The sequence below is a fragment of the Spermophilus citellus genome (assembly GCF_964194105.1).
Source record: "Spermophilus citellus genome assembly, chromosome: 19".
In the NCBI taxonomy this organism is placed as follows: Eukaryota; Metazoa; Chordata; class Mammalia; order Rodentia; family Sciuridae; genus Spermophilus; species Spermophilus citellus.
In genome coordinates, this window is record NC_138201.1 from 21,986,193 (window position 1) to 22,013,834 (window position 27,642).

The 27,642-nt window shown below is 49.6% G+C and overlaps 1 protein-coding gene and 1 long non-coding RNA gene across 3 annotated transcripts in view; one reads left to right on the forward strand and one right to left on the reverse strand.

Moving 5' to 3' along the window:
* CHCHD6 (coiled-coil-helix-coiled-coil-helix domain containing 6) overlaps nucleotides 1-797 on the reverse strand; it is a 180,168-nt gene extending 179,371 nt beyond the window's left edge. The window contains exon 1 of the mRNA XM_081276335.1: nucleotides 592-797. Within this exon, the coding sequence (XP_081132461.1) occupies nucleotides 592-678 (87 nt within the window). The 5' untranslated portion in view covers nucleotides 679-797. The remainder of the gene's footprint in view (nucleotides 1-591) is intronic.
* A 247-nt stretch (nucleotides 798-1,044) lies between these two features.
* LOC308638677 lies at nucleotides 1,045-26,921 on the forward strand. Of its 2 annotated transcripts, XR_014019901.1 has the most exons (4): nucleotides 1,045-1,183; nucleotides 6,056-6,158; nucleotides 24,484-24,709; nucleotides 26,030-26,921. It is a non-coding gene; the product is annotated as an uncharacterized lncRNA (long non-coding RNA). The 2 variants fall into 2 exon arrangements; XR_014019902.1 differs by lacking the exon at nucleotides 24,484-24,709.
* The last annotated feature ends 721 nt before the right edge of the window (nucleotides 26,922-27,642 follow it).

Sequence of the window (27,642 nt, forward strand, 5' to 3'; positions counted from 1 at the left end):
GGGCTGAGGCTGGCCTCCACCTTGTGATCCTCCTGCCTCAGCCTCCAGAGCCGCTCGGATGACAGGTGTGCGCCCTGGCGCCTGGCTGGACCTACAATGTTTAAAAGGGCTTCTTCGGCTGCCTGCTTGGAAGGGTGGGGGAGATCGTCGGGCAGGGTGGAAGGGGACAGTCCCCCAAAGAGGACGGTGCTGCTCCTGCCCACAGAACCGGCCGCCCACCTGAGGGGCGGGCGGGCGAGGGCGGGGAGCACCAGGGCGCGGAACCCATAAAGAAAACCGGGCCGATCCCGCCGGAGCTGGGGAAGGTGGCCCCAGACCTAACTCGTGACTGTCCTCTGCACCTGCCCCTTCTGCGCTCTTCCTAAGGGAACCAGCGCAGTGGGGCTTGAAGGCTGCAGCCCCGGGTTCGGGTCCCAGCGGGGCCTCTTCGGGGCCTCACGACCCCTCCCGGTGCGAAGGCTCCACGAGGGAGGCTCGGCCGCCCGCGCCACGCCGCTCCACGCCGCTCCGCGCCAACCCCCAGGCCGGGCTGGCGGCCTCCGCGTCCTCGGGCGCCCTACACGCCCGCCCGGCCCCGGCGGCGCCGCTCACCCGGATGCCCTGCAGCACCCGGACCCGCTCCTCCTCGTCCAAGCCGAAAGACACCCTGCGGCTCTCGCAGCTCTCCGTGCTCCCCATTGGCAGGAGGCTGACAGAAACACGCCGACTGGCAACCACGAGAACCGGCTCCAGAGCAACCGGGCAGACGCCGCGCTCCGCGCGCGCCGCGCCGTCGCTCTTCAGGACTCGGGCTGCCGCGGCACAAGCCAACAAAACCACGTCCTATTGGCCACGGCCGGAGGCTCGGCCAATCGGAAGGCGCGGTGCCGCGGGGCCTTATGGGAGTTGTGGTTCGCCAGCCTGGCACCGCCCTACGGTAAGCCGAGAGGGCGGTGCGGCCTGGAGGCGTGGCCGGGCAGTGCGTGGGGCCCTCGTGCAGGGGGCGGGAGCCGGCGGGAGAATCCGGAAGGCGGGAAACGGAGTCCCGAAGACGCTGAGGGGCGCGGACGCTGAGGAGCGCAGCTTCGGAAAGCTCGCCCTTCCCACGGAGCCCTGAAGGAGGCCACAGGCGCCGCGCCGCATTCGGCGCCAGGCAAGCGCCGCCCTGGTGACCGCGACCAGCGCAGTGTCCTGGCTTCCCGAGGTGAGCACCGCCTTGGGGACAACTCACCAAAACCCAAGTCAGAAGGGAAAATGGCGAGCAGGACACTGCGTCCTGATGGCGGGGCAGGGGCCCTGGAAGGCAGCCGCGTTATGGGGCCAGGCCCGGAGCTCACTGGGCTCCTCCGGGCGCTCCTCCCGCGGCTCCTCCCCTCGCAACTTCCGGGGCTCCTCCCAGAGCTCCTCCCCCTCGCAACTCCCGGGGCTCCTCCTGCGCTCCTCCCTCCCCCCTGGGCTCCTCCCGCGCTCCTCCGGGGCTCCTCCCCTCGCTCCTCCCAAGGCTCCTCCCAGAGCTCCTCCCGCGCCCCTCCCCTTGCTCCTCTGGAGGCTCCTCCCCTCGCTCCTCCCAGGGCTCCTCCCAGAGCTCCTCCCGCGCTCCTCCGGGGCTCCTCCCCTCGCTCCTTCTGCGCTCCTCCCCTCCCCCCGGGGCTCCTCCTGCGCTCCTCCCTCCCCCCTGGGCTCCTCCCGCGCTCCTCCGGGGCTCCTCCCCTCGCTCCTTCTGCGCTCCTCCTCTCCCCCGGGGCTCCTCCCGCGCTCCTCCGGGGCTCCTCCCAGAGCTCCTCCCAGGGCTCCTCCCAGAGCTCCTCCCGCGCCCCTCCCCTTGCTCCTCTGGAGGCTCCTCCCGCACTCCTCCTGGGGCTCCTCCTGGCTCCTCTGAGGTCGGGTGGGTAGGTTCCCATTTGGGATCTTATTTATTAATTAGTTATTTGGGGGTAGAAATTTCCCTCTTAAAAATCCTTTTCCTGCTTCCCCTGAGTTTTCATGTTTGTCTCTCTCAAGACGCATTTTAATTTAATTTGCTTTTTTTTTTTTTTTTTTTGTACCAAGGATTGAACCCAGGGGTGCTTAACCCCTGAGCCCCGTCCCCAGCCGTATTTTGTATTTTATTTAGGGACAGGGTCTCCCTGAGTTGCTTAGGGCCTCATTAAGTGGCTGAGGCTGGCCTTCAACTTGTGATCCTCCGGCCTCAGCCTCCCCAGACCCTGGGGTAACAGGCGTGCGCCACTGCATGCAGCTAACATTTTTTTTTTTTTAAATCATTTCAGTGGAGGTGACAGATATTGTGACACTGCGCTTTTAAGTAGTTCAGCGTGCCTGTCATATGTAACACAATCACTTCCTGGAGCCTCCGTTTTCAGGGCCTTGGGTTGCAGTAATTGCACTCAGGATGAGTTTGAAATCTCAATGAGTTGGTCATAGCTTAATGGCACCAATGTCGTGTAATCAATTTCCCTTCCTCTCCTCTGCATCTCTAGCTTGTTGCCTTTATTCAAATCCCCTTCCTACTTTGGATGCAGTGTGCTGCATTCCCTGCATCTGTGTGGCTCCTCAGCTTTCTCATCTGTGAAATGGGGATCCGGAACTTATTTGGTCCTGAGGCTGATCTATGCTGCTATACTTTTTCTTTTCTTTTTTTGTTACCAGGCAACAAAAGGCAATAACCCCTGAGCCACAACATTTTTTCTTTTTAATCTTTAAGGTTGCTAGGTTGCTTAGGGCCTCGCAGAGTTGCTGAGGCTGACCTTGAACCTGCAATCCTCCTATCTCAGCCTCTGAGTTGCTGGGATTATAGGAGTGAGCCACCGCGTCTGACACTATGTTGTTGTACTTGTACCCACCACGGGAAGGCTTGCAGGATTCCAGGACTCCCCCAAAGATTTTTCACAGGGGAGATGAGGCACACATAGTGTCCTGGTCACCCTGGGCTCTGACTTGTGTTTTCCTGAGTTAGCTTAGTGTATTAATCGCTTCATAATTTGACCCCAAAGTAAAAAATCCAGTTCTTTCCTCAAGTTTTACACTCCACTTTTACAGTCATAGTTAGGAACCCAGGAAACTTTTAAAATATATGAAACATGTGGCATGAGACTGGCCTCAAGACCTCTCACTAGGTCACATCTCCCGAAAGGATTTGCCATCACCCAGTAGTGCTTCTCTGGGGACCAAACCTTCAACACATGGGACTTTCTGGGACATGTATGATCCAAATTATAGCAGACAGTTTGTTGGTAGAAATGCATTAAAGGAAGAAGTTTCAGGAAAAATTCACAAATGTGTGGAAATTAGGCAACACAGTAGGCCAAAGAAGAAATTAAAAAGCAAATTAAGCCCAGCATGGTAGTGCATGCCTGTCATCCCAGCAGCTCTGGAGGCTGAGGCAGGAGGATCGTGAATTCAAAGCCAGCCTCAGCCAAAGTGAGGCTCTGAGCAACTCAGTGAGACCCTGTCTCTAAATAAAATACAAAATAGGGCTGTGGATGGGGCTCAGGGGTGGAGGGCCCCTGGGTTCAATCCCCAGTACCCAAAACAAAAGAGTGTTATAGTCTACTCTTAAGTAAAATAGGTATAGTATCTTTTATATTATTATTTCACTGTTTTAATGGGTTTGAAGTTTTTCAGAATAAAGAATAGAAGGGGGGGCGCCGGGGGTGTGGCTCAGAGGTAGAGCACTCGCCTAGCATGCGTGGGGCTCTGGGTTCCATCCTCAGGACCACGTAAAAGTAAAATAAAGAAATTGTGTCCGCCTGAAACTAAAACCAAAAATAATAAATATTTTTTAAAAAAGAATAGAAGGGAAATAGTATTTGGTCCTAGGGAAAAACTTCCCTCCCGGGCTGCCTTCTCCCTTGCAGCTATCAGTGACCCTGTGACCCAGCTCCAGCCAGGAAGTCTCCTGAGCAGCACAGTAAGGCAGGCTGTGGTGTGGGATGGAGTGCAGAGCCAAGCTGCCTCTTGGATCTGTGCCCTTGGGCAAGGTAGAGACTCTGGCTGCCTAGTTTTCTGACAGAACGGAGAGTCTTGCTGACATTGCATGGAGTGGCTTCGTGAGAGCTGGGCACTGAGTGGACTCGTCCAGGCAGAGCTATGACTGTTATTAAATGACTGTTTGGAAATAACACTTTGGCAGCTCTAGGCATCTCTGGAGAGGGCACTTCTGTGAGATGGGTTGTCTTACGTGGAAGCAGACGAGGAAATGAAGGGCGGATGCTGCAGAAAAATGATTCGCTTGTCCATCTTAAAAGCCAAAAGGAAGCTGTCATCCTAAGATCGAGAACAGGGTGGGTAGCTCAGGGGTCGGGTGCCTGCCAGCATGCACAAGGCCCTGGATTTGATCCCCAGCATGGGAGCAGTGGGAATCAGGAACAGGACGTCTGTTTTTGCCACTTTTAGACAACACTGCGCTGAAGGATCTAGATTAATTAGGCAAGAAGATGAAATACAAGTCATCCAGATTGGAAAGGAAGCCGTAAAGCTCTCTCCGTTCACAGATGACATGACTCATCCATAGAGAATCCTAAGGGACGGACACACACACACACTCTCTCACACTCTCACTCACACACTCAAATTAGGAGAGCTGTGAGCAAGTGCATCCAGGTTTCAGGGGAATAGATCAATCTGCAAAAAATCAGTTCTGTTTTTGTGCGTCAGCCACAAACAATCAAAAAATGAAATTGAGAAAACAGCTCCATCTACATTAGCCTCCAAAAGAAAGAACAGAACACCCCAGAATAAATTAACTAAAGAACTGCAAAATCTAGCCAGGCATCTACCTAGCTGCTCAGGAGGCTGAGGCAGGAGGATCACATGTTCGGGGCTGGCCTCAGCAATTTAGTGAGGCCCTAAGCAACTCAGCCAGACCCCGTCTCTAAATCAAAATATTAAAAGGGCTGGGAATGGGGCTTAGTGGCTAAGCACCCCTGGGTTCAATCCCCAGTATAAAAAAGGGAAATCTACCCTAAAAACTACAAAGCATTGTTGGAGATTAACAGGAAAAGACTTGAGCTTGTGTTCCGGGGATGAATGGTGTGTATCTGGTTGGGGTAGTGACCATGCGAGTTCCACGGTGGTGAGTGCTAATGTCCAAGTGCACGGTTTGGGTTTTGTTTTTTCCATCCCCAGCCCTTTTTAATTTTTATTTTGAGACAGGGTCTTGCTAAGGTGCCGAGTCTGGCCTAGAACTTGTGATCCTCCTGCCTCAGCCTCCTGAGTAGATGGGATGACAGGCATTTCTTTCTCTGCCAGTCCTGGGGATTGAACCCGGGGATATGCTACCACTGGACAGAGGGGCTTGGGGACCCTGGCTGACAGGCTCCCGTGCTCTAACTGCAGGTACCTCTGGGCCACGTGGCTCTGGTCAAGTCCAGGGGAGGAGGCTAGAGAGCTGAGCGCCAGCTTTCCTTCTGCAGACCCCTCAGGTCCTGCTCACAATCCGCTGACCAGGGCTGACCCTGTGGCTCCACCTGCCTGCAGTCGCTGAGAAGTGCTTTCTGCCCTAAGAGGAAGGAAAGAGGAAGCTGACTGATAGAAAGCTCTAGAAGCATCCAGCCTGATTGATTGTTTTTCTTTTTTTATTTTTGGTACCGGGGATTGAACCTGGGACACTTAACCACTGAGCCCCATCCCCAGGCTTTTTTTATGTTTTATTTAGGGACAGGGTCTTGCTATATACTTAGGGTCTTGCTAAGTTGCTTTAGGACCTCGCTAGTTGCTGAGGCTGGCCTCGAACTTGCCATCCTCCTGCCTCAGCCTCCCCAGCTGCTGGGATGACAGGCGTGGGCCACTGTACCCGGCTGGGTAGATTTTTGAGTGTCAGGGATGGGGAACGAGGGAAGAGCCTGCTTGGTTGGACAAGTGGGATTTGGAGTGAGGGAAAAAGAAAAGACAGATTTGGTAAAGATAGAAAATATGGAAAAAGAGGTTATGGCTTTTTAATTTTCTTCTGACACCAAAAAATGCGTGTTTTTTTCTTTTTTTTTTTTAATTTTTAAATTTTGAGTATTGGGGATTGAACCCTGGGGTGCTTTACCACTGACACACATCCCCAACCCTTTTTATTTTTATTTTGAGACAGGCTCTTGCTAAGATGCTGAGTCTGGGCCAGAACCTGCGATCCTCCTGCCTCAGCCTCCTGAGTAGATGGGATGACAGGCATGAGCCACCACACCTGGAAAAAGGTATGTTCTTCTTTGACACGAAATAAGTGTGGCTTTTCCTGTACCAATCGATTCTGTGATCCTTTGACACTAATTAAGTGTCCTAGAAATCAGTTCAGCCTGACATTGACTCCTAGAGTTAGTGTAGACCTACTCACACAACACTGGTCCTCAGTGTGTATACCCACCACAAGTGGGGCACCCAGCCTCTGCCCACACTTCTGCCCAGCTGACTACCAATTTAGAAGTCCCCACAACCCCTGATCAGGTTCAGTAATTTACTAGAACAACTTATAGATCCTAGGAAAGTACTATACTCCTGTCATAGTTGACCAACCAGAAAAAGAGGTATATAGATCAAGGTCAGGAAGGGTCCCAACACAGGAGCCCTGTCCCCAGGGAATCAAGGATATGTCTGCCAACTCCATAGCTGTCTGAATCTTGTTCAAGAGTTTGTTTGGGTTTTTTTTTGTTTGTTTGTTTGGGGGAGATTGAACCCAGTGTCTTACTAAGTTGCTGAGGCTGGCCTCCAACTTGCAGTCCTCCTGCCTCAGCCTCCCGAGCCACTGGGATGACAGGCTTGGGCCACCATGCTAAACTCAAGAGTAGTCATTGAGCTCCATCTCCAGCCCCCTTCTGCTCCTCCCTGGAGACTGGGGTGTGGGTTGAAGGTTCCCGCACTCTAACTCTGTGTTTGACCTTTCTGCTGACTAGCCCCCACTCTAAAACCCTCTGGGGACTCCACAGGCTCAGAATGAATCCGAAAGGAGTCTGTTATGAATGATAAAATAAACTCCTATTATTCAGAAAATTCCCAGGTTTCAGGAGCTCCGTTTCTAGAACTGAGGACAAAAACCAAATATCTACTTTCATGATAGCCGTGGGCTGCACAGGGTTTGTTCTGTGATGTGTGGTGGGACCATCCACAAAGCTTCGCCTGGGTCAGAGCTGTTCTGAGCTGGATCCCGTGATTTCCTGATAACGTGTTCAGGCCAGACTTCAAAATGGTCTCAATGGAGTTCTCCCTGGACCATTGCCAAGAACCCCTTGGCTAGAGAACGGTGGCTTAAGAAGGGAAAGGACAGAAGGACATGGCTAAGGACGAGGGACAAGATAGGGCTCAGAGGGCTGGGAGGATGAGTTTGGTGGGGAAAATTCTAGAAAGTTTGAATGGACCACAAGGATGGAGGACTGGCAAGCCATTTGTGAAGTGGCTTTTTTTATTTTTATTTTTTATTTTTTGTACCAGGGATTGAACCCAGGGGCCCTCGACCCCTGAGCCCCATCCCCAGCCCTATTTTGTGTTTTATTTAGAGACAGGGTCTCGCTGAGTTGCTCAGGGCCTCACTTTTGCCGAGGCTGGCCTCCAACTCGCCATCCTCCTGCCTCAGCCTCCTGAGCCGCTGGGATGGCAGGTGTGCACCACTGCGCCCGACTCGTTTGTGAAATCTGACCACTGGGGTGGGAGGTGGGTAAACCTTGGTTTCTGGAGCAGGCAAAGAGTCTGGCTCAGCCCGGGTTTTGGAAAGCTCTGGTCTCGAGATAGAAGAGAGTTCTTGGGCTGGGGCTCCAGGGTGGAGCGCTTGCTCAGTGGGTGTGAGGGCTTCCATCCTCAGCACCACATACAAACAGATCAATGAAATAATGTAGCAGGTGGACACAATGTCCACCTGCCACTAAAATATATATATTTGAAAAAAATGCAGCTGTCCAAAATGCACAGGGCCATGTTGGGTCCTCACTGAGCTGTCAGTCTGGGGACAATCCCACTCCCCCGTCTTCACTGACCCAGGCCTGGAAGGTAGCACTAGTTGGCGGAACCTTCTCTCCCACTCTCGGGTTTCCATAGGGAGGGACGCCCATCGGTGCGACACTCCTGGCCTGCACGGGGTAAGACTCACAGCAGGCTTCACCAGGGGACCCCTGGCAGCCCCCTCCTCGTCCCTGTTTGAGGTCTGCCAGCCTGAGGGACGCTTGTTTCCCGCGTGGTGTGCTCCTGGCGACAGAGTGTCCTCTATGCATTGGGGGCCTGCCCTGTGTCTGCTCAGCCTGTGGGTGACACCCCCGAGTGGTTTCAGGAGGGCACCTCAGCTCTGAGTGTCGCACCTGCCCAGCCTCGGCCCTGAGCTGGGAGGACACCCGTGCAGATAGGGCCCCATTCTCAGGTGACTGTCTCTCTCAGGACAAAGAAGATCTTTCCAGAAGCCAGGATGGCCTTGGCCAGTCACGGTCACCCACCCAGCCCTCGCCCAGGCCCTGGCAGAGGGCACAGAAGAGCTGCTTTAAGGCAGCCACGGGCTCAGCCCTGCAAGCCCGGCTCCGCCCACACCTTTGTGAGAGCCTCTTTGTTCAGCCTCTGGACCTCCCAGCCCAGCAGCCATCTGCTCCTGCCTGGACCTCACTGTCAGCAGGGCGCTGTGTGTGCAGCGTCTGCATGGGTGTGTGTGTGTGTGTGTGTGTGTGTGTGTGTGTGTGTGTGCGCGCGCGCGCGCACACTCGTGTGTCCACCTCAGAGTGGAGAAAGCAAGCCAAGATAACAAAGCTACTGGTCCATTGTTCCAAAGCCCTGCAATCGGGTCCCACCTGCTCTCTCGAAATCCAGGAAACTCTCCGAGCGAGACAAAGCCTCCAGATGGAGTGGATCAGCAGCAGCCGGGCACGGGGGCTCGGGCAGGAAGGCACGATCCGCTTCCTTGGCCCCAATTTCCTTTTTTCTGCCTTTCAGACTTTTAAGCTTCAGCTTTAGCCCTGGATTTGGCGACTCAGCCGAGCGGATGGCTGCTTAGTGTGAGGAACAGCCCGGGGGACAGCCAGGCGCTCTGCACACCAGCAGCTTCCCTTGGGGCTGTGCCACATAAAAATCACCGCTTGTCACCGCTCCCCTGAGCGGGGCTGCTGGGGTGGGAGACGCAGGGAATGAGGATTCAGTGCCAGGGAGAAGTTGGGGGCAGGAGCTGAGGTGGTCAGGAGCAGGCCCCCATCTCCACAGAGTTCTCCCCCCACCTGTACACCACGGAGCCCTAGGCTGAATGGCGGACCCAGGCTCCGGTGCAGAAGCTGGACTTCCTGGTCTGTGTCAAGGAGGGCTCTTGTTCTGGTTGACACCCTGTAAGTACCCAGCACACCTGGAGCACCTCCAGGCCTGGGCCAGCACGGCCAGACCAGTCTGGCTCTCAGGTAGCACCGGGCTCTGCCCAGCGACCAGGAGGGGAGGTGACCTGGGGCCTTACGCAGAGTGAACAGCATGAAGGGCTTGGAGGTCCCTGCTGCTGCCCTGTGTGGCTCCCCCGCTCTTGATCCAGGTTTCATCTCAGAGGTGATGTCACCTCTCGGACACCACCCGCCAACAGGCCACCCCACCATTTTTATCCCTGCTGTAGAAAGATCCTTCTCCAAGTCTATTGTTTGTTCATTTGTTTTTGATTAGTCTCCAACTGTCCCCTGTGCACACACAGATTTACTAAGAGGCTTCAGAGAAGAAGGATGCATCTGCTCTCTGCATCACCGAATTCCTTGAACCCAGTATAGGGCCGACACAGATGGGCACTCGAGAAATTATCGAGTGACAGACTGATTGAGCAAGTCAGTGAACATGACTTGGGCTCCTTAACTGTGTCAGCCACTCCTTGTTAAGAGAGGCAGGGAAATGAGTAATTAAATATAAAGGCTCTGTCAAGTGATCCCAGTGGCTCAGGAGGCTGAGGCAGGAGGATTGCAAGTTGGAGGCCAGCCTCAGCCACTTAGTGAGGCCCTGAGCAACTCAGCGAGACCCTGTCTCTAGTAAAATATTAGAAAAGGGCTGGGATGTGATTCAGTGGTTAAGATAATAATTATAATTATAAATCCTTCAATTATGGCTGTACTTCCCTTTTGATTTTTTTTTTCTGGTACCAGGGAATGAGGTGCTTAACCACTGAGCCACATCCCAGCCCTTATTATGTTTCATTATTTTAATTTTGAGACAGGGTCTTACTAAATTGCATAGAGCCTTGCTTATTGTGACCCTCCTGCCTCAACCTCCCAAGCCACTGGGGTTACAGATGTGCACCACTGGCTTTATTGACCATTTTATTTTGAGATGGGGTCTTGCTAAGTGGTTTATGGCCTGGCTGAGTTGTTGAGGCCGACTTGGAACTTGTGATCCTCCTGCCTCAGCCTTTTAAGCCACTGGGATTCTAGGTGTGCACCTCCAGACCCCTCCTGTGAGCTTCTTACTTAGGGAAAAAAAAACCCGCTGTGCCTCAGTTTCCCCATCTGTAAAATAGGAATGAGAATGGTGTGTTTGAGTGGACTTAGAATAATATCTGGCAAAGAAACACTCCGGTATCTTTCCAAGCAGCCTGCCACGTTGGGTCATAGGCTCAGATATGAAATGTGACTCAGCTCCCAGAAGGAACTGAGATGTTTTAAAACTGTTTTTTTGTTTTTTTTGTACCAGGGATTGAACCCAGGGGTACTTACCCTTTAGTCACCTCCCCAGCCCTATTTTTTATTTTATTTAGAGACAGGGTCTCCACTGAGTTGCTTAGAGCCTCGCTGAGTTGCTGAGGCTGGCCTCCACCTTGCGATCCTCCTGCCTCAGCCTCCCGAGTCACTGGGATGACAGGTGGGCACCACCACACCCGGCCAGAGTCAAGGTTTGAATTCTGGTGTGTGTAGCTCAGAAGATGGAGCCCTTTCTAGTGACCCATCTGGCTCATCATGACCCTGGGAACATGGCCTGCCTGGCTGTTTCTTTATGTGGGACTTGGAGCTGGAATGGAGGCACCCTGGCTGATGAGCCACCTGACCATGGACCCTCAGGTCCCAAGGCTCAGAAAGAGGTGTAGGCATCAGGGAAAGAATGGGGACACCTCCCCAGGGAGCTTGGGCACGCCCCAAAGCACCAGTGCAGGCCTTCAGCTGGCATAGGACCTGCCTCCTTGGTGTGGGGGGGGGGCCTCCCAGGGGGAGGTGGTGACAGTGACGGGGAGACCAGTGTCTGAGACTAGGCTCCCTGATGACTTCATGGCTGTGGCCTGCTTGGTGACTGGGAAAGTTCCTATGCAAAGGTGTAGGATGCCTGGTTGCTATGGTGATGCTCTCCGCGGGGAGACTCTGTTGCAAGAGTCTTATCGGCTTTGACCTTGCTCTCAGGCACACGGCTCCTGGGAAGGAAGGAACTGCCTTGCTAAGATAACCAGGGTTCCCAGCTCCCTGCTCCTGAACCTGCCAGCCAACCAGTAACTTTAAACAGTGGGCTTGCTTGAGAGCTGCCCAGGGCTCCCAGCTTGCTCCCTGCAAATGTAGAATGTAACCAAGGTGATAGCTGCATACTGTGGCTATCTGTCACTTCCACGAAGACCAAGAATGAGGCCTGCCTGGTCTCTAATCTGATTAACCACCCATCCCTAGTCAAGATGGCTGGCGGGATTCTGGAGACCCACTTGTCCATCAGAGAGCTGTGCTCCACCCGACCCCAGCTTTATCCTCGAGATCTGCGTGTGTGACTCTTTGTTTTTCCCTTGTCTCCGTGGGGACTTTTACGAGTTCATTAAATGTGCATGCAGACTTCTATGGAGGGAACGTTACACTGTAATAAGAGCTACAAATTGATGCCATCCCCCAGAGACCTCCGTGGTAATTCTGTCTGCCTCCTTGGCCACATGGTTTTCCTGCTTCCTACACTCTGTGGGCTGGGAAAGGGAGGGGTTCCCTATGTGCCCTGAGCCTTCTCCTCAGACACTCAGGAGTAGTGTCACCCCTCTCTGTGTCCCTCGTGATGATCCACTATAGAAAGGGGGTTATTTTGGTTCACACTTTGGGAGGTTTCGCAGTCGGCTGGCTGCACAACTTTTGGGGCTGTAGCGAGGCAGCCCACGGTGGTGGGGAGCATGTGGCAGAGTAAAACTGGGTACTGGAAAGAGTCAGGGAGGTGCTGAGTTCCTTATCTCTTGGAAGAATGCCCTCCGTGCCCTAAGGTCTCCACGAGGCCCCACCTTGAGCATCTTTCTAAAGATCTTTCTAGAACTGTTGTTATGGAGTGGAAGTGAGGTGCCCCCCAAAAGCTCACATGTGAGACGATGCAAGAAAGTTCACAGAAGGAATGATTGGGTTGTGCGGGTCTTAAACCAATCAGTGAATGGCTCCCTGGGGGTCCCCTGGAGGCAGGTGGGGTGCGGGGGAGGAGGTGGCCCTGGGGCGGTGGCTTGGTGTCTCTGTGTCCCTGGAGAGTGGAGTCTCTGTTCCCTGGTACCCATGGGAGCTGCTCCCTCACCTCCCCACACACTCTTCCTCCATGATGTCCTGCCTCCCCTTGGCCCAAGAGTGTGGACTGAGACCTGACACCCTGAGCCCTAAATCAACTTTTCCTCCTCAACAATTGTTTTTAATCACAGTGGCAAAAAAAAAAGCTGACTCAAACAAACTGTGATTGCTCAATCCATGTGGGGTTTTTCAGTTTCTATACATACTCTTAAGTTGCTGTTAAACAAAAGTGTATCAATATTTCTTACCTCCAGTAATGTACAGGAATGCTCATTTCCCCACATCTCGGCCAATTCTGGGTGTTATGTCATTTTCGCTAGTGTGATAGGGACAAAATTTTGTTTTAATTTTAATTGCAAGTCTCTGAATACCACTATCTAAGGTTGACTATCATACATTTCTTCTTTTCTGTGAATTACTTTTTCATAGACTTTGCTGACTTTATTTAAACCTTTCATTATTGATTTGTAAAAACTCTTTATATATGGCAGTTAGTAGTTTGGCCATGAGGTGTCCCCCAAATGCTTCTGTTAATACAGCAATATTGAGAGGTGAAATGATTGGATTAGGAGAGCTGTGACCTAATCAGTCCATCCCAGTTTGAACATGTCTTCCCTGCAGCCCTGTACCCCTTCTGTCAGCTTTCTTACCAATATGAGGAGAGTGGGTCTACTCTGCTGGGCCCTTCCCCAATCACGTCCTACCTCCCCCTGGGCGCAGAGCAGTGCAATTGGGCATCTATGGACTGAGACCTCTGCAACTGTCCCCAAATAGACTTTTCCCTTCCTCTTGTATTCTGTCTCAAAATCTGATGAAAGAAAGCTATGTCCTAATTATTACCCCTCTGTTCTAGATGCTGTACTATTTTCTTCTTGTCCACCACTTATATATTATTGAAAAAGCAAATGTTCTTGACATACATTTTATCTTTGTTCAGTCTCTAAATCATACTCTATTTTTGGCTTGTAGCTTTTATGTATTAATAAGGAATTATCTCCTGGGATTGCAAAAGAAATTTTTCTATGTTTGCCTTTTAAAACCATTTGTAATTTGTTTTAATTATGCTGTAAGGCTATTTCATGTAGAGTTTTTTTTTATATACTCAATTGCACTCTAATCATTTACGGCATATTGATTGCTTTGCTGCTGAATTTAAGCCAACTTTATGATAAAGCATTTATTCATAGGTACATGATGATCCTGGACTTGTGTCCCTATTCTTTTAGATAATCCTAGAAAAATTTACCACTCACAGACCTACTTTAGAAGATATTTAGTTATCTGATGAGAGGAATTACTCCTTGTTTTTCCAAATTAACTTGGATATTTCTGGAAATTTCTTTTCCTGGGGAAAGTCATCTTGCCATATATACCATTAAGTCTTAACTGAGATTTTGATTAGAATTCCATTGAGTTCACGGAATTTAGGGGAGAATTGATACACCTCACTCTTATCAAGGACTGTCTGGTAAATTTCAGTTGCTTCATATAGTACTTAGACATGTTCATTGGATTTCTTCCCTTTTTTTTTTTTTTTTTTTTTTTGGTACCAGGGATTGAACTCAGAAGCACTTAACCCCTGAGCCACGTACCCAGCCCTTTCTTATATTTTATTTTGAGAGAGGCTCTCACTGAGTTGCCTAGGGCCTCACTAAATTGCTGAGGCTGGCCTCCAACTTGCGATCCTCCTGCCTCAGCCTCCCAAGTTCCTAGGATTACAGGTGCATGCCACCGTGCCTGGCTTTATCAGATTTCTTGTTAGATATTTTATAGAATTTGTTGCTTTTAGATATGCATTTATTTCCTTTTTTTTTTTTTGGCTTGTAATTAAGCTCGATTTTTCCTCTTTTTCTTTTTTTGGTTTTTGTTTTGTTTTGTTTTTGCAGCGCTGGGCTATGACACCAGGGCCTTGCACCTGGTAGGCAAGTGCTGTACGGCGGAGCTACATCCCCAGCCCAAGCGATTGATTTTTCTCTGTGGATTTCGCATCTGCTGGCACTGCCAAACTCGCCTATTGATTTGTCAATTGACTCTTGAGAGTTTTTCCAGGCAGATGATCATCTGTTCTGCAAATGATCTCCGTCTTGTCCCTTCCTCTTCAATATTCATATGGTTTCCCCTGCGCATTATGTCACCAGATAGACTTTCCAATAAAACGGTTGAACAGAGCAATGATAGTTTGTTCATTAGTAAGTAGGGAGATTTCCATTGTGTTTTTTTTTAGTATTTATTTTTTAGTTGGACACAGTATTTTATTTATTTATTTTTATGTGGTGCTGAGGATCGAACGCAGGGCCTCGCACGTGCTAGGTGAGCGCTCTACTACTGAGCCTCAGCCCCAGCCTCAGCCCCAGCCTCCTTGTGTTTGATGACTAGTGCCATACTTAGAACCTAATTCGTCAGAAACTTGGTTTTGGGGTCCCCCACACTTAAAAAAAAAAGACTTTATTTATAGACCAGTTTTAGATTCATAGCAAAAGTGAGCAGAAGGTGCAGAGATTTCTGAGGCACTCCTTGCCCGAGGCCCACACAGTGCCCGCAGTCAACATCCTGTGCCCGTGGTAGGTACTTTCTCTCCTCAGCTATTTAGCATGGCTGATGCTGTTTTTAAAAATATTTATTTGTTCTTTTTAGCTCTCCATGACAGCAGAGTGCATCCTGCCATATCACACCCACAAGGGGTGTGACGTCCCATTCCTGGGGCTGGACCTGCTGTGGGGTGTCCCTGGTCGTGGGTTCCTCTGTGAACATGGGAAAGGGACGTCCATTCATTCCCCTGTCTCTCCCAGTCCCTCCCCTCCCTTCCCTCCATTCCCCTGCATCTCATCTAATGAACTGCTATTCTTGCCCACTCCTTCTTGTGTGTGAGCATCCACATATCAGAGAGAACATTCAGCCTTTGGTATTTGGGGATTGGCTTATTTCACTTAGCACGATAGCCTGCAGTTCCATCCATTTACTGGCAAAGGCCATCATTTCATTCTTTATGGCTGAGTAATATTCCATGGTGTATATGTACCACAATGCTTTTATCCATTCACTTGTTGAAGGGCCCCTAGGTTGGTTCTTCCATAGCTTAGCTATTGTAAACTGAGCTGCTATAAACCCTGATGTGGCCGTGTCGCGATAGTATGCTGATTTTGAGTCCTTGCGGTCCCAGGGTACTTTTGATTCAGTCATTGACTCCACATGGACACCTTATCGCTAAAGCCCTCAGTGTGCATGTGGGTTCGCTCCTGATGCACTCTGTGGGTTTGGGCAAATGTAGGAAGACATGGATCCACCATGACAGTGTCACCCAGAATGACGTCCCTGTCCTCCACTCCTCTATGCTCCGTCTGTTTCTCCGTCCCTCCTCCACATCCTGGCCACCACTGATGTTCTTTTTGCCTCCCTAGTTTTGCCTTTTACAGAATATCATACAGTTAGAATCACGATAAGCAGCCTTTTCCGATTGGCTCCTTTGACACAGATCTGTGCATTTAAAGTTCCTCTGGGCTTGACAGCTCCTTCCCCTGGAACTCTGTGGAGTAACCCTCTGCTGTCTGGAGGTGCCACAGTATATTCATCTGTTCACCTGCTGAGGGAGGCTTCCTGGCTTTGCTTCCCAGTCTTGGCCTCTGTGAGTAAAGGTGCTGTAGACATCCCTGTGCAGATTTCTGTGTGGGCATGCATTTTCGTCTCCTTTGGGTAAATACCAAGGAGAGCGACTGTTGGATCAGAGTGGAAGAGGATGCTTAGTTCTGTAAGAAACGGCCAAAACGGCTTTCATTTTGCTGTTCCACTAGCACAGAAAGAGAGTTCCTGTTCCTCCATATCTTTAACCAGCATCTGGTATCGTCAAATCCTCAGTGTTGTGGATTTGGCCTCTTTGTTGTTGATTTGTTTTAGTACCAGGGATTGAACCCAGGGGTGCTTTACCATGAGCCATATCTATCCCCAGCCCTTTTTCTATTTTATTTAGAGACAGGGTCTCCCTGAGTTGCTCAGGGCCTCTCTTTTACTGAGGCTGGCCTCCAACTTTCGATCCTCCTGCCTCAGACTCTTAAGCTGCTGGGATGACAGGCGTGGGCCACTGTGCCTGGCGATTTTGGCCATCTTAATAGGTGCATGCCTCATGGTTGAAAGCTTTCGTTCTTTTAATCATCGAAGTATGTACGTTGAATACATTCAAAAGTGTTTTTGCTTCTGAGGAAATTATGTAGTTTTTCTTCTAACATAATCAAGGAGTGATGACATTGGTAGATTTTTCTAAAGCTTAACACATACTTGCATTCCTAAAATGTCTTTCAGTACCGTTGAGTTCAGTTTGTGAATTCTTAAAAAATTAAAAACTCAAACAATTTAACTTTTAAAGACAGTACTATAAAATAAGAACCAAAGGTCTGGGGCTGGGATTGGGGCTAGGGGTGCTCAGGGGCTGGGGCTGGGTGGCAGAGCACTTGCCTAGCATGTGTGAGGCACTGGGCTCCATCCTCAGCACCACATATAAATAAACAAAATACAGGCATGCTGTCCATCTGCAACTACAAAATGTTTTTGAAAGGAACCAAAACAAAATCATAAAATTTATTTATTCTGTTTGTTTTATTTTTTTAATATTTATTTTTTAGTTATAGATGACACGATCTCTTTATTTTAGTTTTATGTGGTGCTGAGGATGCAACCCAATCTCACACACAGTGGGTGAGCATTCTACTGCTGAGCCACAGCCCCGGTCCCTATTCTGTTGATTTTTTTAATTGGGAGAGAAATCGAGAAAGAAAAGAGATAAAAATAAAATCAAAAAAAAAAAAAGAAGCGATACCTGTCCTGGGGTGAAGATGCTCACCTGTGACCCCAGCTACCTGGCACTTCATGGTGTTTCAATCGGGAACATGACCCAAATCCTAACAGGTCTTTGTCATTGATTTAGATTTCCTGCGAGGACTAATATGTGGTCGGCTTTTCCAGAATATTCCATTTGTGGTCAAGGGGTAGGGACTCTCTGTTGGAAGATGGTTGGAAGAAAGAGCGCGTGCGCGCGCGTGTGTGCTGAGACCGAGCTCGTTAGTTGTTTTATTCAAGTCCTCTTTCTGTTTCGCAGAGTGTTGTTAAAATTGCCTGCTGAGGAGTCAAGGATCTGGGTTCCATCTGCTTGTAGCCCTGCCAGGTCCTGCTCCGTGTGTTTAAAATCATGGTCGAGGTGCAACAGAAATGATGCTTGATTGTTCCTTGTTTTGTTCCAGGGTGCCCAGCGTCTTTTGGTTGCCTTCCAGTTTCAACCTGGGTGACTTTGGATCTTTGAGACCGGGGGTCTTCCAATTAGTTTTTATAATAAAATCACAGATGCCAAGTGTACAGCTTGATATTCATAATGTGGAGCTCACGTGGCCACCACCCCAACCGAGATATAGACCTTCATCCCCCGTCAGACATGCTCTCGTCATTTTCCTGTTAATTTCCCCCTCCTAGGCAACAATGTTTTCTAGTTTTCAGGGTACATATTTTGCACTGTGGTGGTTTTTTTTATACTGGGGATTGAACTCAGGGGCCCTCCACTCCTGAGCCCCGTCCCCAGCCCCTTTTTATATTTTCTTTAGAGACAGGATCTCGCTGAGTTGCTCAGGGCCTCACTAAGTTGCTCAGGCTGGCTTTGAACTAGTGATCCTCCTGCCTCAGCCTCCCAAACCTCTGGGATGACAGGTGTGCCACATGGTGCCCAGCCTTATTAAAGGATTTGGTCTTTTTTTTTTTTTTTTAAGAGAGAGAGAGAGAGAGAATTTTAATATTTATTTTTTAGTTCTCGGCGGACACAACATCTTTGTATGTGGTGCTGAGGATCGAACCTGGGCCGCACACATGCCAGGCGAGCACGCTACCGCTTGAGCCACATCCCCAGCCCAAAGGATTTGGTCTTGGATTCCATTTCATCTGAATAAATATTGCCCTCTCTCTTTGCTTTTATTAGTATTTTCATTCTATCTTCTTCATTTTTCTGGATTGTTTGTTTTAGAAGTGTCTCACATGAAATGCAGACAGCTAGAGATTTATTTTGATCCAGCCAGAGTCTTTTCCTTTTAATTAGTGTTTAATCCATTTACATATATTGTAATGGCCAATATTATTAGAACCACTCATATCATTTTTGTTTGATTTTTTTAACATACTTTCCAGTTATTTCTTCCAGCTTTACATTTTGCTTTACCATTTTTTCACATTTTAAGGATGTATAATTGTGCCAGACACGGTGGCACACGCCTGTCATCCCAGGGGCTCAGGAGGCTGAGGCAGGAGGATCGCAAGGTGGAGGCCAGCCTCAGCAACAGCAAGGCCCTGAGCAACTCAGGGAGACCCTGTCTCTAAATAAAATACAGAATAGGGCTGGGGATGGGGCTCGGGGGACAAGGGCCCCTGAGTGCAATCCCTGGTACAAAAAAAAAAAAGAATGTATAATTTATATATACATATATTTATATTTTTTAGTTGTCTATTGAACTTTATTTATTTTGGTGTGGTGCAAGGATTGAACCCAGTGCTCCCACGTGCTAGGCGAACTCTCTACCGCTGAGCCCCAGCCCCTGAAGTGTATTCCAGTCACTGTCTGTGCTCATGTGACCCCCACAAGAAATCAGCACAGTTTTACTTTCCTCTCTTGCCTTTCCCTCTTCCCTGGATGTACTCGTTTCATGATTATTTCACATCACTTTCATGGAAGTATAATGTACCCACGGTCACGTGACCAGATCTTGAGTGTACGGCTTGATGAGCTTTTCCAAGGCCAACACACCCATATAGATACGACGTACTTCACCACGGTCCCAGGACTCCTGCCCGAGTGTCCTCAGGCCAGTCACCACACCCAGGTAGACCACAGTTCTGATGGCCGTGACCGTGAATCAGTTGTCTGTTTTCCGACTTTATATAAATGAGATCATAATATTGATTCCTTTGTGTCTGGTGGCTCATGGGCCTGGTGCCTCTGGGACTCATCCCCACAGGCCCACGATGACAGTCCTTGTCTTGGTCTGGATAGTGTCCTGTGCTACGACATCCCTTGGACTTGGGATTATAATGATCCAGCGTACTGTTGGTGGGCACCGTGTCGGTGCCAGGCTGGGAGGGTTGTGGATGATGCTATGAACATTTCAGCACCTGTCTTTTGGGGACAGATTTCTGTGCTGTCCCTTGGAATGCCTACCCATATCCATTCCGGGCAGTGTGTACCTGTAGCCTCTGCGGATGCCACGGAGGTTCCAGGCAGGGCACCATATAGTTATGCTAGGTTCCAGATAGGGCCATATAGTTACGTGTCACTGATGTGACACAGCCACATCAGTGTTTATAGCAGCTCGATTCACAACAGCTAAGCTAGGGAACCAACCTAGATGCCCTTCAACAGATGAACAGATAAAGAAACTGTGGTACATATACACAGTGGAATATTACTCAGCCATAAAGAAGAACGAAATGATGACGTTTGCCAGTAAATGGATGGATCTGGAGGCAATCAAGCCAAGTGAAACAAGCCAGTCCCAAAGAACCAAAGTCCAGATGATCTCTCTCATAGGCAGATGCTGATTCACAGTAGCGGGGGGTGGGGGAGAGTGGAGGTTCACTGGATTAGAGGTGGGGATTGGGGGGGAAGGGAAAGGGTTGGGAATAAGAAAGACGGGGGAATGAATGGTCATCACTTTCCCACGTTCACATGTGAACACGCAGCCAGGGACACCCCACAGCAGGCCAACCACAGGCCTGGGAAGTTACACCCCATATACGTGTGTGACAGGTCAGAATGCACGCTACTGTCGTGGAGCGCTAAAAAGAACAAATAAAACAGAGCTCTTGCTATTTGACGTTCTCCCATGGTTTCTTGCCCCCCGGTTTCTTTGGCATGTCTGCATCTTTCTTCTTGCTGGAACACATCTTCTGGCGTCTATTTTAGGAAGTATCCGAGGATCTCAAAATGTTTGGCTTCTGGGTGCCCGGAGATGTCTTTATTTTGTCCTCCTAGTGATTGATAGCTTTATAATGGGCTGAGTGTGTAATTATAGGTTCCGACTTTGAAGATCTTGCTCTATTATCATCTTCATTTCTTGAGAGGTCCTGTCAGTCTTGGCCTTCACGGGTTTCTTGTTAAAGAGAAATGCCTTTATTGTCTCTTAGAAACCCATTTCTTCATTCTGTCTATTCTCTCTTCCTAGGGCTCCTAATTTAATGACGTTTGCAATTTCACTACCTTCTACATCCTGTGACATTTTTTTTTTTTTTTTTTTGGTACTGGGGACTGAACCCAGGGGCACTTAACCTCTGAGGCCATATCCCAGCCCTTTTTAATATTTTATTTAGTGACAGTTGCTTGGGGCCTCACCAAGATACTGAGGCTGGCCTCGAACTTGCGAGCCTCCTGCCTCAGCCTCCTGAGCTACTAGGATGACAGGCGTGCACCACTGCATGAAGTTTGTAACTTTTATTTCGTGCTTTCTCTTTCTCTGTACTTGGGTGCCGTGTTCTGGCATAATTCCTCAATGAGAATGTTCAGATTCCTGATTTGATCTTCAGCTGTATTTATTCTACTTTCCAACCTGCCTGCTGAGTTTTTTCCCCTCCTAAGGGAGAAATCAAGTTTTTAATATTCTTATTTTCTTTATGAAGGCACCATCCTCCCTCGTACGGCTCTCTGAATCACTAATTATGATCCAAATTCCTGTTCTGCTTTTTCTATTAGATCTGATTCCTTTTGTGTGTGGCTGATTGGCTGATTGATTTTTGGGGACACTCTTTCTAGTGTTACTTTGTAGAGGACATCATAGAAAGACTTTCTAATTACATATGCTGAGATTGATTGATTGATTGATGCCAGGGATTGAACCCAGGGGTACTTAACCACAGAGCCCTGTCCCCAGCCCTTTTAACTTTTTATTTAGAGACAGGGTCTCACTGAGTTGTTTAGGGCCTTGCTAAGTGGCTGAGGCTGGCCTCCAACTTGAGATCCTCCTGCCTCAGCCTCCTGAGCTGCTGGGATGACAGGCCTGTGCCACCGCACCCGGCCACATGCTTAGATTCTTCGATCATTTCACAGACTGACAGACAGATCTGAACTGTGAGCAGAACTAATGGTTAACACCCACACTAATGAGAGAGGTTCAGTTCAGTTGCTTCTAGGGAAATAGTGACAGCCTTCTAACCCTGATGTGGCTCTTCCTTTCTACCCTCTTTCTCCACATGGTGCGTTTTCCCCTGGGCTCCAACATGATAACTCAGCGAACTCTCCTTTGAGGGTCTCTGGGGTGGGCATTGGAAGGTAGTTGCTGGGTCCCTGGTGGTAGGTCCCTTGGGAGGCAACCCTAGGTGGAGGTGTCCTCCTGGGCGAGGGCAGAGGACAAGGAAGAGGAGAAAATACAGATGTGTCAGAATCCCTGAAGTATGTCAAGGGTTCAGCCAACAAGATAAGATCGCTTGCCCAACCCCAGGTGCACAGGTGAAGGAGCACGTGAGCACAGCACCTGCTGTGTAGACAGTGGCCCCTGTGGACGGTGTTGAGTGTTCACGGCTGACCTCCCTTAGCCACTGGGGGACTGAGTATGTTGGGCTGGCCCAAAGGTTTTTTTGCAGAATGTGCCAAACCTCCCAGCCCAGTCCCCCTCCTGCAGGATGGGTCTGAGAATCCCATTTATTGGATTCCCAAGTCTTCCTCATTCTTCCCTTCATAAGAATATCCTTGAGCCAGGCACAGTGGCTCCCACCTGCCATCCCTCGGGAGGCTGAGGCAGGAGGATCGCAAGTTGGAGGCCAGCCTCAGCAATTTAGTGAGGCCCTGAGCAACTCAGTGAGACCCTGTGTCTAAATAAAAAGTTAAAAGGGCTGGGGACAGGGCTCAGGGGTTGAGCACCCCCGGGTTCAATCCCAGGGACCAAATTAAAAGAAAGAACAGCCTTTCGTCTTGTTTCCTCGTGACTGGGGCGAGTGTCGGCCAATCATATTTTTAATTGATAATTGAAGAAAACGCCAGCTCTTCCTCCAAGCCCGGCCTCCGTATCTTTGCAACTTGGAATGTCAGTCTGTGTGTGTTATGAACACCTCGTCTGCCAGGCCTGGGAAGCTCACCCACACTCCCTGGCAGGTCGGGCTTTCTTCCACGAGCTTATAGATCTCCTTGACAAAAGGGAGGCGCTCTGAGGCCTGGTTCACGGCCCTGCCTGTCCTGCAGGTCTGCTGCCCATCTCTGTCGTCTGTCAGCATCGTAAAGCTGCAGTCTGCTGCTTTCCCGGTGGTTGATTTGATTGAGACACGAATTCTTGCAACTGTAAAAAAAAATAATAAATAAGAAGAAAGATAAAGGCAGGAGAGAGCATGCTCAGATCTCTCAGAAAATGCTCGCTGCCCTGTCCATCACCGCTGAAGGCTGAGAGGCACAGACAGTGGCGCAGAGCAAAGAAAGCCACCAGGAGTTGATGGATGGAGAAATAGTGATCCCCCACCTGCTCCCCAGGTCTGGTCTGTGGGACTCGCAGAAACCCTTCTGGGCTCCAGTAACTATTACTCTGCATCTTGAAGCCGCAGATGACATCTCTGCCAGGCAGGAGTCACAGAAAATCCAGTAGGTGAAGGGATTCCTGTGAGTGAACAGGAAGGACATCGGAGACACCAAGTCTCCGGCCCAGTTTTATGAGGCCATTGTGTAACTCCTCAGAGGAGGAAGAAGAAGCAGACACTCCAAGTGGAACCGTGGGCCATGTCCCCCCTCGGGTGCACAGCCAGGTCTGTCCCCTGGCCATTCCCATGCCAGGAGAGGGCTACACTTCGATGTCACAGCTGGAAGGTCACCAAGGTAGCATCAGAGGGATGTGCCCTCAAATGTGGGCGAGGATGTGGGGACCAGGTCCACTCAGCCATGGCTGGTGGGACTGCAAATGGGTGCAGCCACTCTGGAAAGCAGGGTGGAGATTCCTCAGAAAACTGGGAACGGAGCCACCATGGCACCCAGCTATGCCACTCCTCGTTTATACCCACAGGACGTAAAATCGGCTCACTACACTGACGCAGGCACATCCATATTTATAGCAGCTCAGTTCACAGTTGCTGAGCTATGGAACCAGCCTAGGTGCCCTTCAACAGAAGGGTGGATAAAGAAAATGTGGGACATAGACACAGTGGAATATTACTCAGCCATAAAAAGGAATGAAATGGTGGCATTTGCCAGTAAATGGACGGAGCTGGAGACGATCATGCTAAGTGAAATAAACCAATAATAAAAAAAAATACCTGGAGGTTGAAAGTTCTCTCTGATATGTTAGTATCTGCTAACACATAAAAAGGAGAGGAGAGGCTGGGGATGTGGTTCAAGCAGTAACGCGCTCACCTGACATGCTTGGGTGCTGGGTTCGATGCTCAGCACCACATAAAAATAAAATAAAGATCTTGTGTCCACTGAAAACTGAAAAAATAAATATTAAGAAATTCTCTCGGGGCTGGGGATCTGGCTCAAGCGGTAGCGCGCTCGCCTGGCATGTGTGCGGCCCAGGTTCGATCCTCAGCACCACATACCAACAAAGATGTTGTGTCTGCCGAGAACTAAAATAAATATTAAAAATTCTCTCTCTCTCTCTCTTTCCTCTCTCTCTCTTCTCTCTCTTTCTTAAAAAAAAGAGGGAAAAATACAAGTCCAGAGGATTAGACAAAGGATAATGAAGAGAGGGAGGCGGGGGACAGAAATAGGAAAGAAAATGGAATTAATGTGTGTCTATACAAACACACCACAGTGAATCTCAAAATTGTGTACGTCCCCAAGACTGGGGTCGGAATTAGAATAAGATATATTCCATGCTTGTATAAACATATCAAAATAGGTCCTACTGTCAGGCATCACTAATAAGAACCATTGAAAGAAAGAAAGGAGGTGGCCCCAAAGTGCGGTGGTGCACTCCTGTCATCCCACCTGCTCTGGAGGCTGAGGCAGGAGGATCGCAAGTTGGAGGCCAGCCTCAGCCACTTAGCAAGGCCCTGTCTCTAAATAAAATATATATAGGGCTGGGGACGGGGCTCAGGGGTTAAGCACCCCTGGGTTCAATCCTTGGTACCAACAAAACAAAAAGCCTTCAGCCTCACTTCTCTGTTTCAGCCCCGTGTCCCTGTGTCCAGAGTGGACATGGCGTTCCCAGGGCGTGGTCCTTACCCACTGCTCCTGAATCTGTCACCCTCCCCGTTTTTGCTGAAGAGGAAATCAAGATCTGAAGAGGTCTAGCCACTGAACCCGAACACAGCTCCCCTGGGAGTGGCTCTGGGCCGGGTCCACCTGCACAGCAGGGCTTGGGCCCTGCGGGTGGCCAACTGACACTGGCCAGGAGGTGCGTGTCAGTGGGCAGCCTTGGGCAAGACCCTTGGAAAGCCCTACGCTTTGTCTGCTTCCCGAGAAGACCCAGTGCCACCTAGTGGCGCTTGTGAGACATGCACACTGAGGACTGGCTCTGGCTTCCAGGTGGGGAGGTCCCTCCCTGCAGCCCAAGGGACTGCGTGCTTAGCAAATCTTCATCCTCAAAGCACCCCCCTGCCGGGTCCTCTGCTGAACGTGGAAATGGGCTTTTGAGGTCTTTTGTGCAATGCACTGAATTCATGCAAGAATCCTCCATTGACGTCAGGCCTTGTTCCCTGTGTTGAGAGAGGAGAGAGGATGAGGTTGAGCCCCGTCCCCAGCCCTTTTAAATATTTTATTTAGAGACAGGGTCTTTCCGAGTTGCTCAGAGCCTCACCAAGTGGCTGAGGCTGGCCTCCAACTTGCGATCCTCGTGTCTCAGCCTCCTGAGCCACTGAGGTCACAGGCGTGAACCATGACACCGGAATAACCCTCCCCCCACCCCTTTTTTTCCAAGTCTCCTGGCCCCTGTGCATTTTTGCCACTGCCCCCTCCCTGGCCTGGTTTAGAAAGGACTCTTTGGACAAGCAGACTTTCTGAGCTGAAGAAAGTGAGGGTCCCCATGCACCTCTCTCTAAGGCACCAGAGCTGACTGGCTTCCCATTTATATAACTTAAGGAGACTCGAGAGATAATAAGGCGAATCTGTTCCAAGGTGACTTAAGGTCCCCATTTGTAGACAGGGGAGCAGCTGGCGTAATTCTGAGTTTCCGCCTGAGCAGGTACTTCCATTACCCTCAGCACCTCCGTGCCTGGCTTCTGGAAAGATCTATGGGGGGAGGGGGTGCGGGGTGTGGCATTGCTCTACCTTCCCTGGAGAGCTCAGCAGGAGCCCTCTGCTGCCTCCCTGTGTTGGAATTGGAAGGGGGATCCCCTTCAATGTCCTTTCCTGGTGACTATGGGGAAATGAACAGAGTGATGTCTAAACCACACTGGAGGAGGGTCCCTTCATCCCAGGTCACAGAGGAGGAGAACAGAAATGTCACTCAGGAAGGGCCGTCTTTTAACCATCCTTATTTTCTTGTCCCATGGTAGATTGATTACAGAAGCAGCTGTTTTATATCCCCTCCCAGACCCCTGCCCTCAGTGATGTGACCTCACGGCAACTTGCAACACTCCATTGGTGTTTCCCACCCTTGGGTCCAATCTTGCCTTGGGACTGACTTCAAGACAGTGATTGTGGCAGAAGCAAAGCGCTCTGGTTCTCAGGGTGGGTCCTAAATCGCCTCTGACTACTTTTTCTCTTGGATCACTAGGCCGGCCGACTGTGGGAAGAGACCATCTGGAATTCAGGTGGCCAGCACACTCGTCCAAGTGGAGTCTCCAGCCACTCTAGAATGACATGACTCAGTTCAACGGAGCCATACAGCTGACGTGCGTCCGGTATGTGAGTGAGCCCCTTGTAGCCCAGCTCAGATTAGCAGAACCATCCCGCCAACTCGTGAGACATGCCTCAGGATCATTTTCTGAAGCTACTAAATTTTAGAGTGTTTTGTTACACAGCAATAGCTAACTGATACACCGTGTTAGCTTTCCATTGCTGAGACCCAAATACCAGGCACCAACAATTTGGAGGAGGGAAGGGTCATTTCAATTCAGAATTTTACAGGTTTCCATCTGAGGTGGGTGGACTCCATGGCTTCGGGCCCAAGGTGAGGCAGAGTTTCCTGGCAGAGGAGCCTGGTAGAAGAAGGCTGCTCAGCTCTTGGTGGGCGGGAAGCAGAGACAAAAAAGAGGAGGGGACAAGGGTCAAGATGTAACCTCCAAGGGTATGTCCCTAATGACTTGCTTCCTCCAACCATGCCCCGCCTGCCTACAGTTTCCCACCTTGTCCCATAGGAACTCCATGCAAGTGATTAATCTGTCAAGTGGATTAATCCACTGATAAGCCATCTTGATCCATCTCTCCCCATCCTCTATCCTCTGGTGCTCAGCACTAGGAAAGCAACTTCCTGAGAAATGTGCGCCAGGTCACCTTGTGACCTCCCTTATCTGAAAACAGGTTCATTTTACCTTTTAAACGTTGACTGTTCCAGATGCCAGTTTCAAAATTATTGTCCCTCAGGAGTCTGGAAGCAGCGCTCAGTTTTTTTCCAGCACCCAGAGTTACGGATGAGGCCCCTGAGGCCAAGCTGACTCTTGCACCTACCGATTTTGGAAGCTTATAGGATATTTCCACTCTTATATTTTGAATTGTTTTCTACCTGGAATTGAACACAGGGCACTTGACCACTGAGCCGCATCCGCAGCTCCCCCTTTATTTTTGTATTTTCATTTATAGATGAGATCTTGCTGAGTTGCTTAGGGCCTCGCTAAATTGCTGAGGCTGGCCTCAAATCCACAATCCTCCTACCTCAGCCTCCTGAGCCACTGGGATTAAAGGCGTGTATCACTGCGCGTGGCTTAATTTTCTGCCTTTTTACCTTATTCCATATTTTGAGAAAATTTTCTCTCTGTAGACCTAGACACATGCACAAACATGTAGATATAAATACAAATGTATTACATATATATTGCCTTTTCTGTTGCTATGAAGAATGTCATTGGGATTTTAATAGGAACGGCATTAAATCTGTATAACACTTTTGGTAGTATGGTCATTACAACAGTTTTTATACACATATAAATAAAATTTGACAGCACTTCAAAATTAATGGACATTTTTATGGTTTTCTTCTTTTTTGTATCTTCTTATGCTTGGCTTATTTATTCAATGTATTCTTTTCTAAAAGATCCAAGAAATAATTTATAGAATTCACAATTTATACTTATTTTATTTTTGGCACTGGGGATCTATCCCAGGGGCACTTTGCCAGTAACCCCATACCTCACCCTTTTCATTTTTTATTCTGTGGTAGGATCTAAGTTG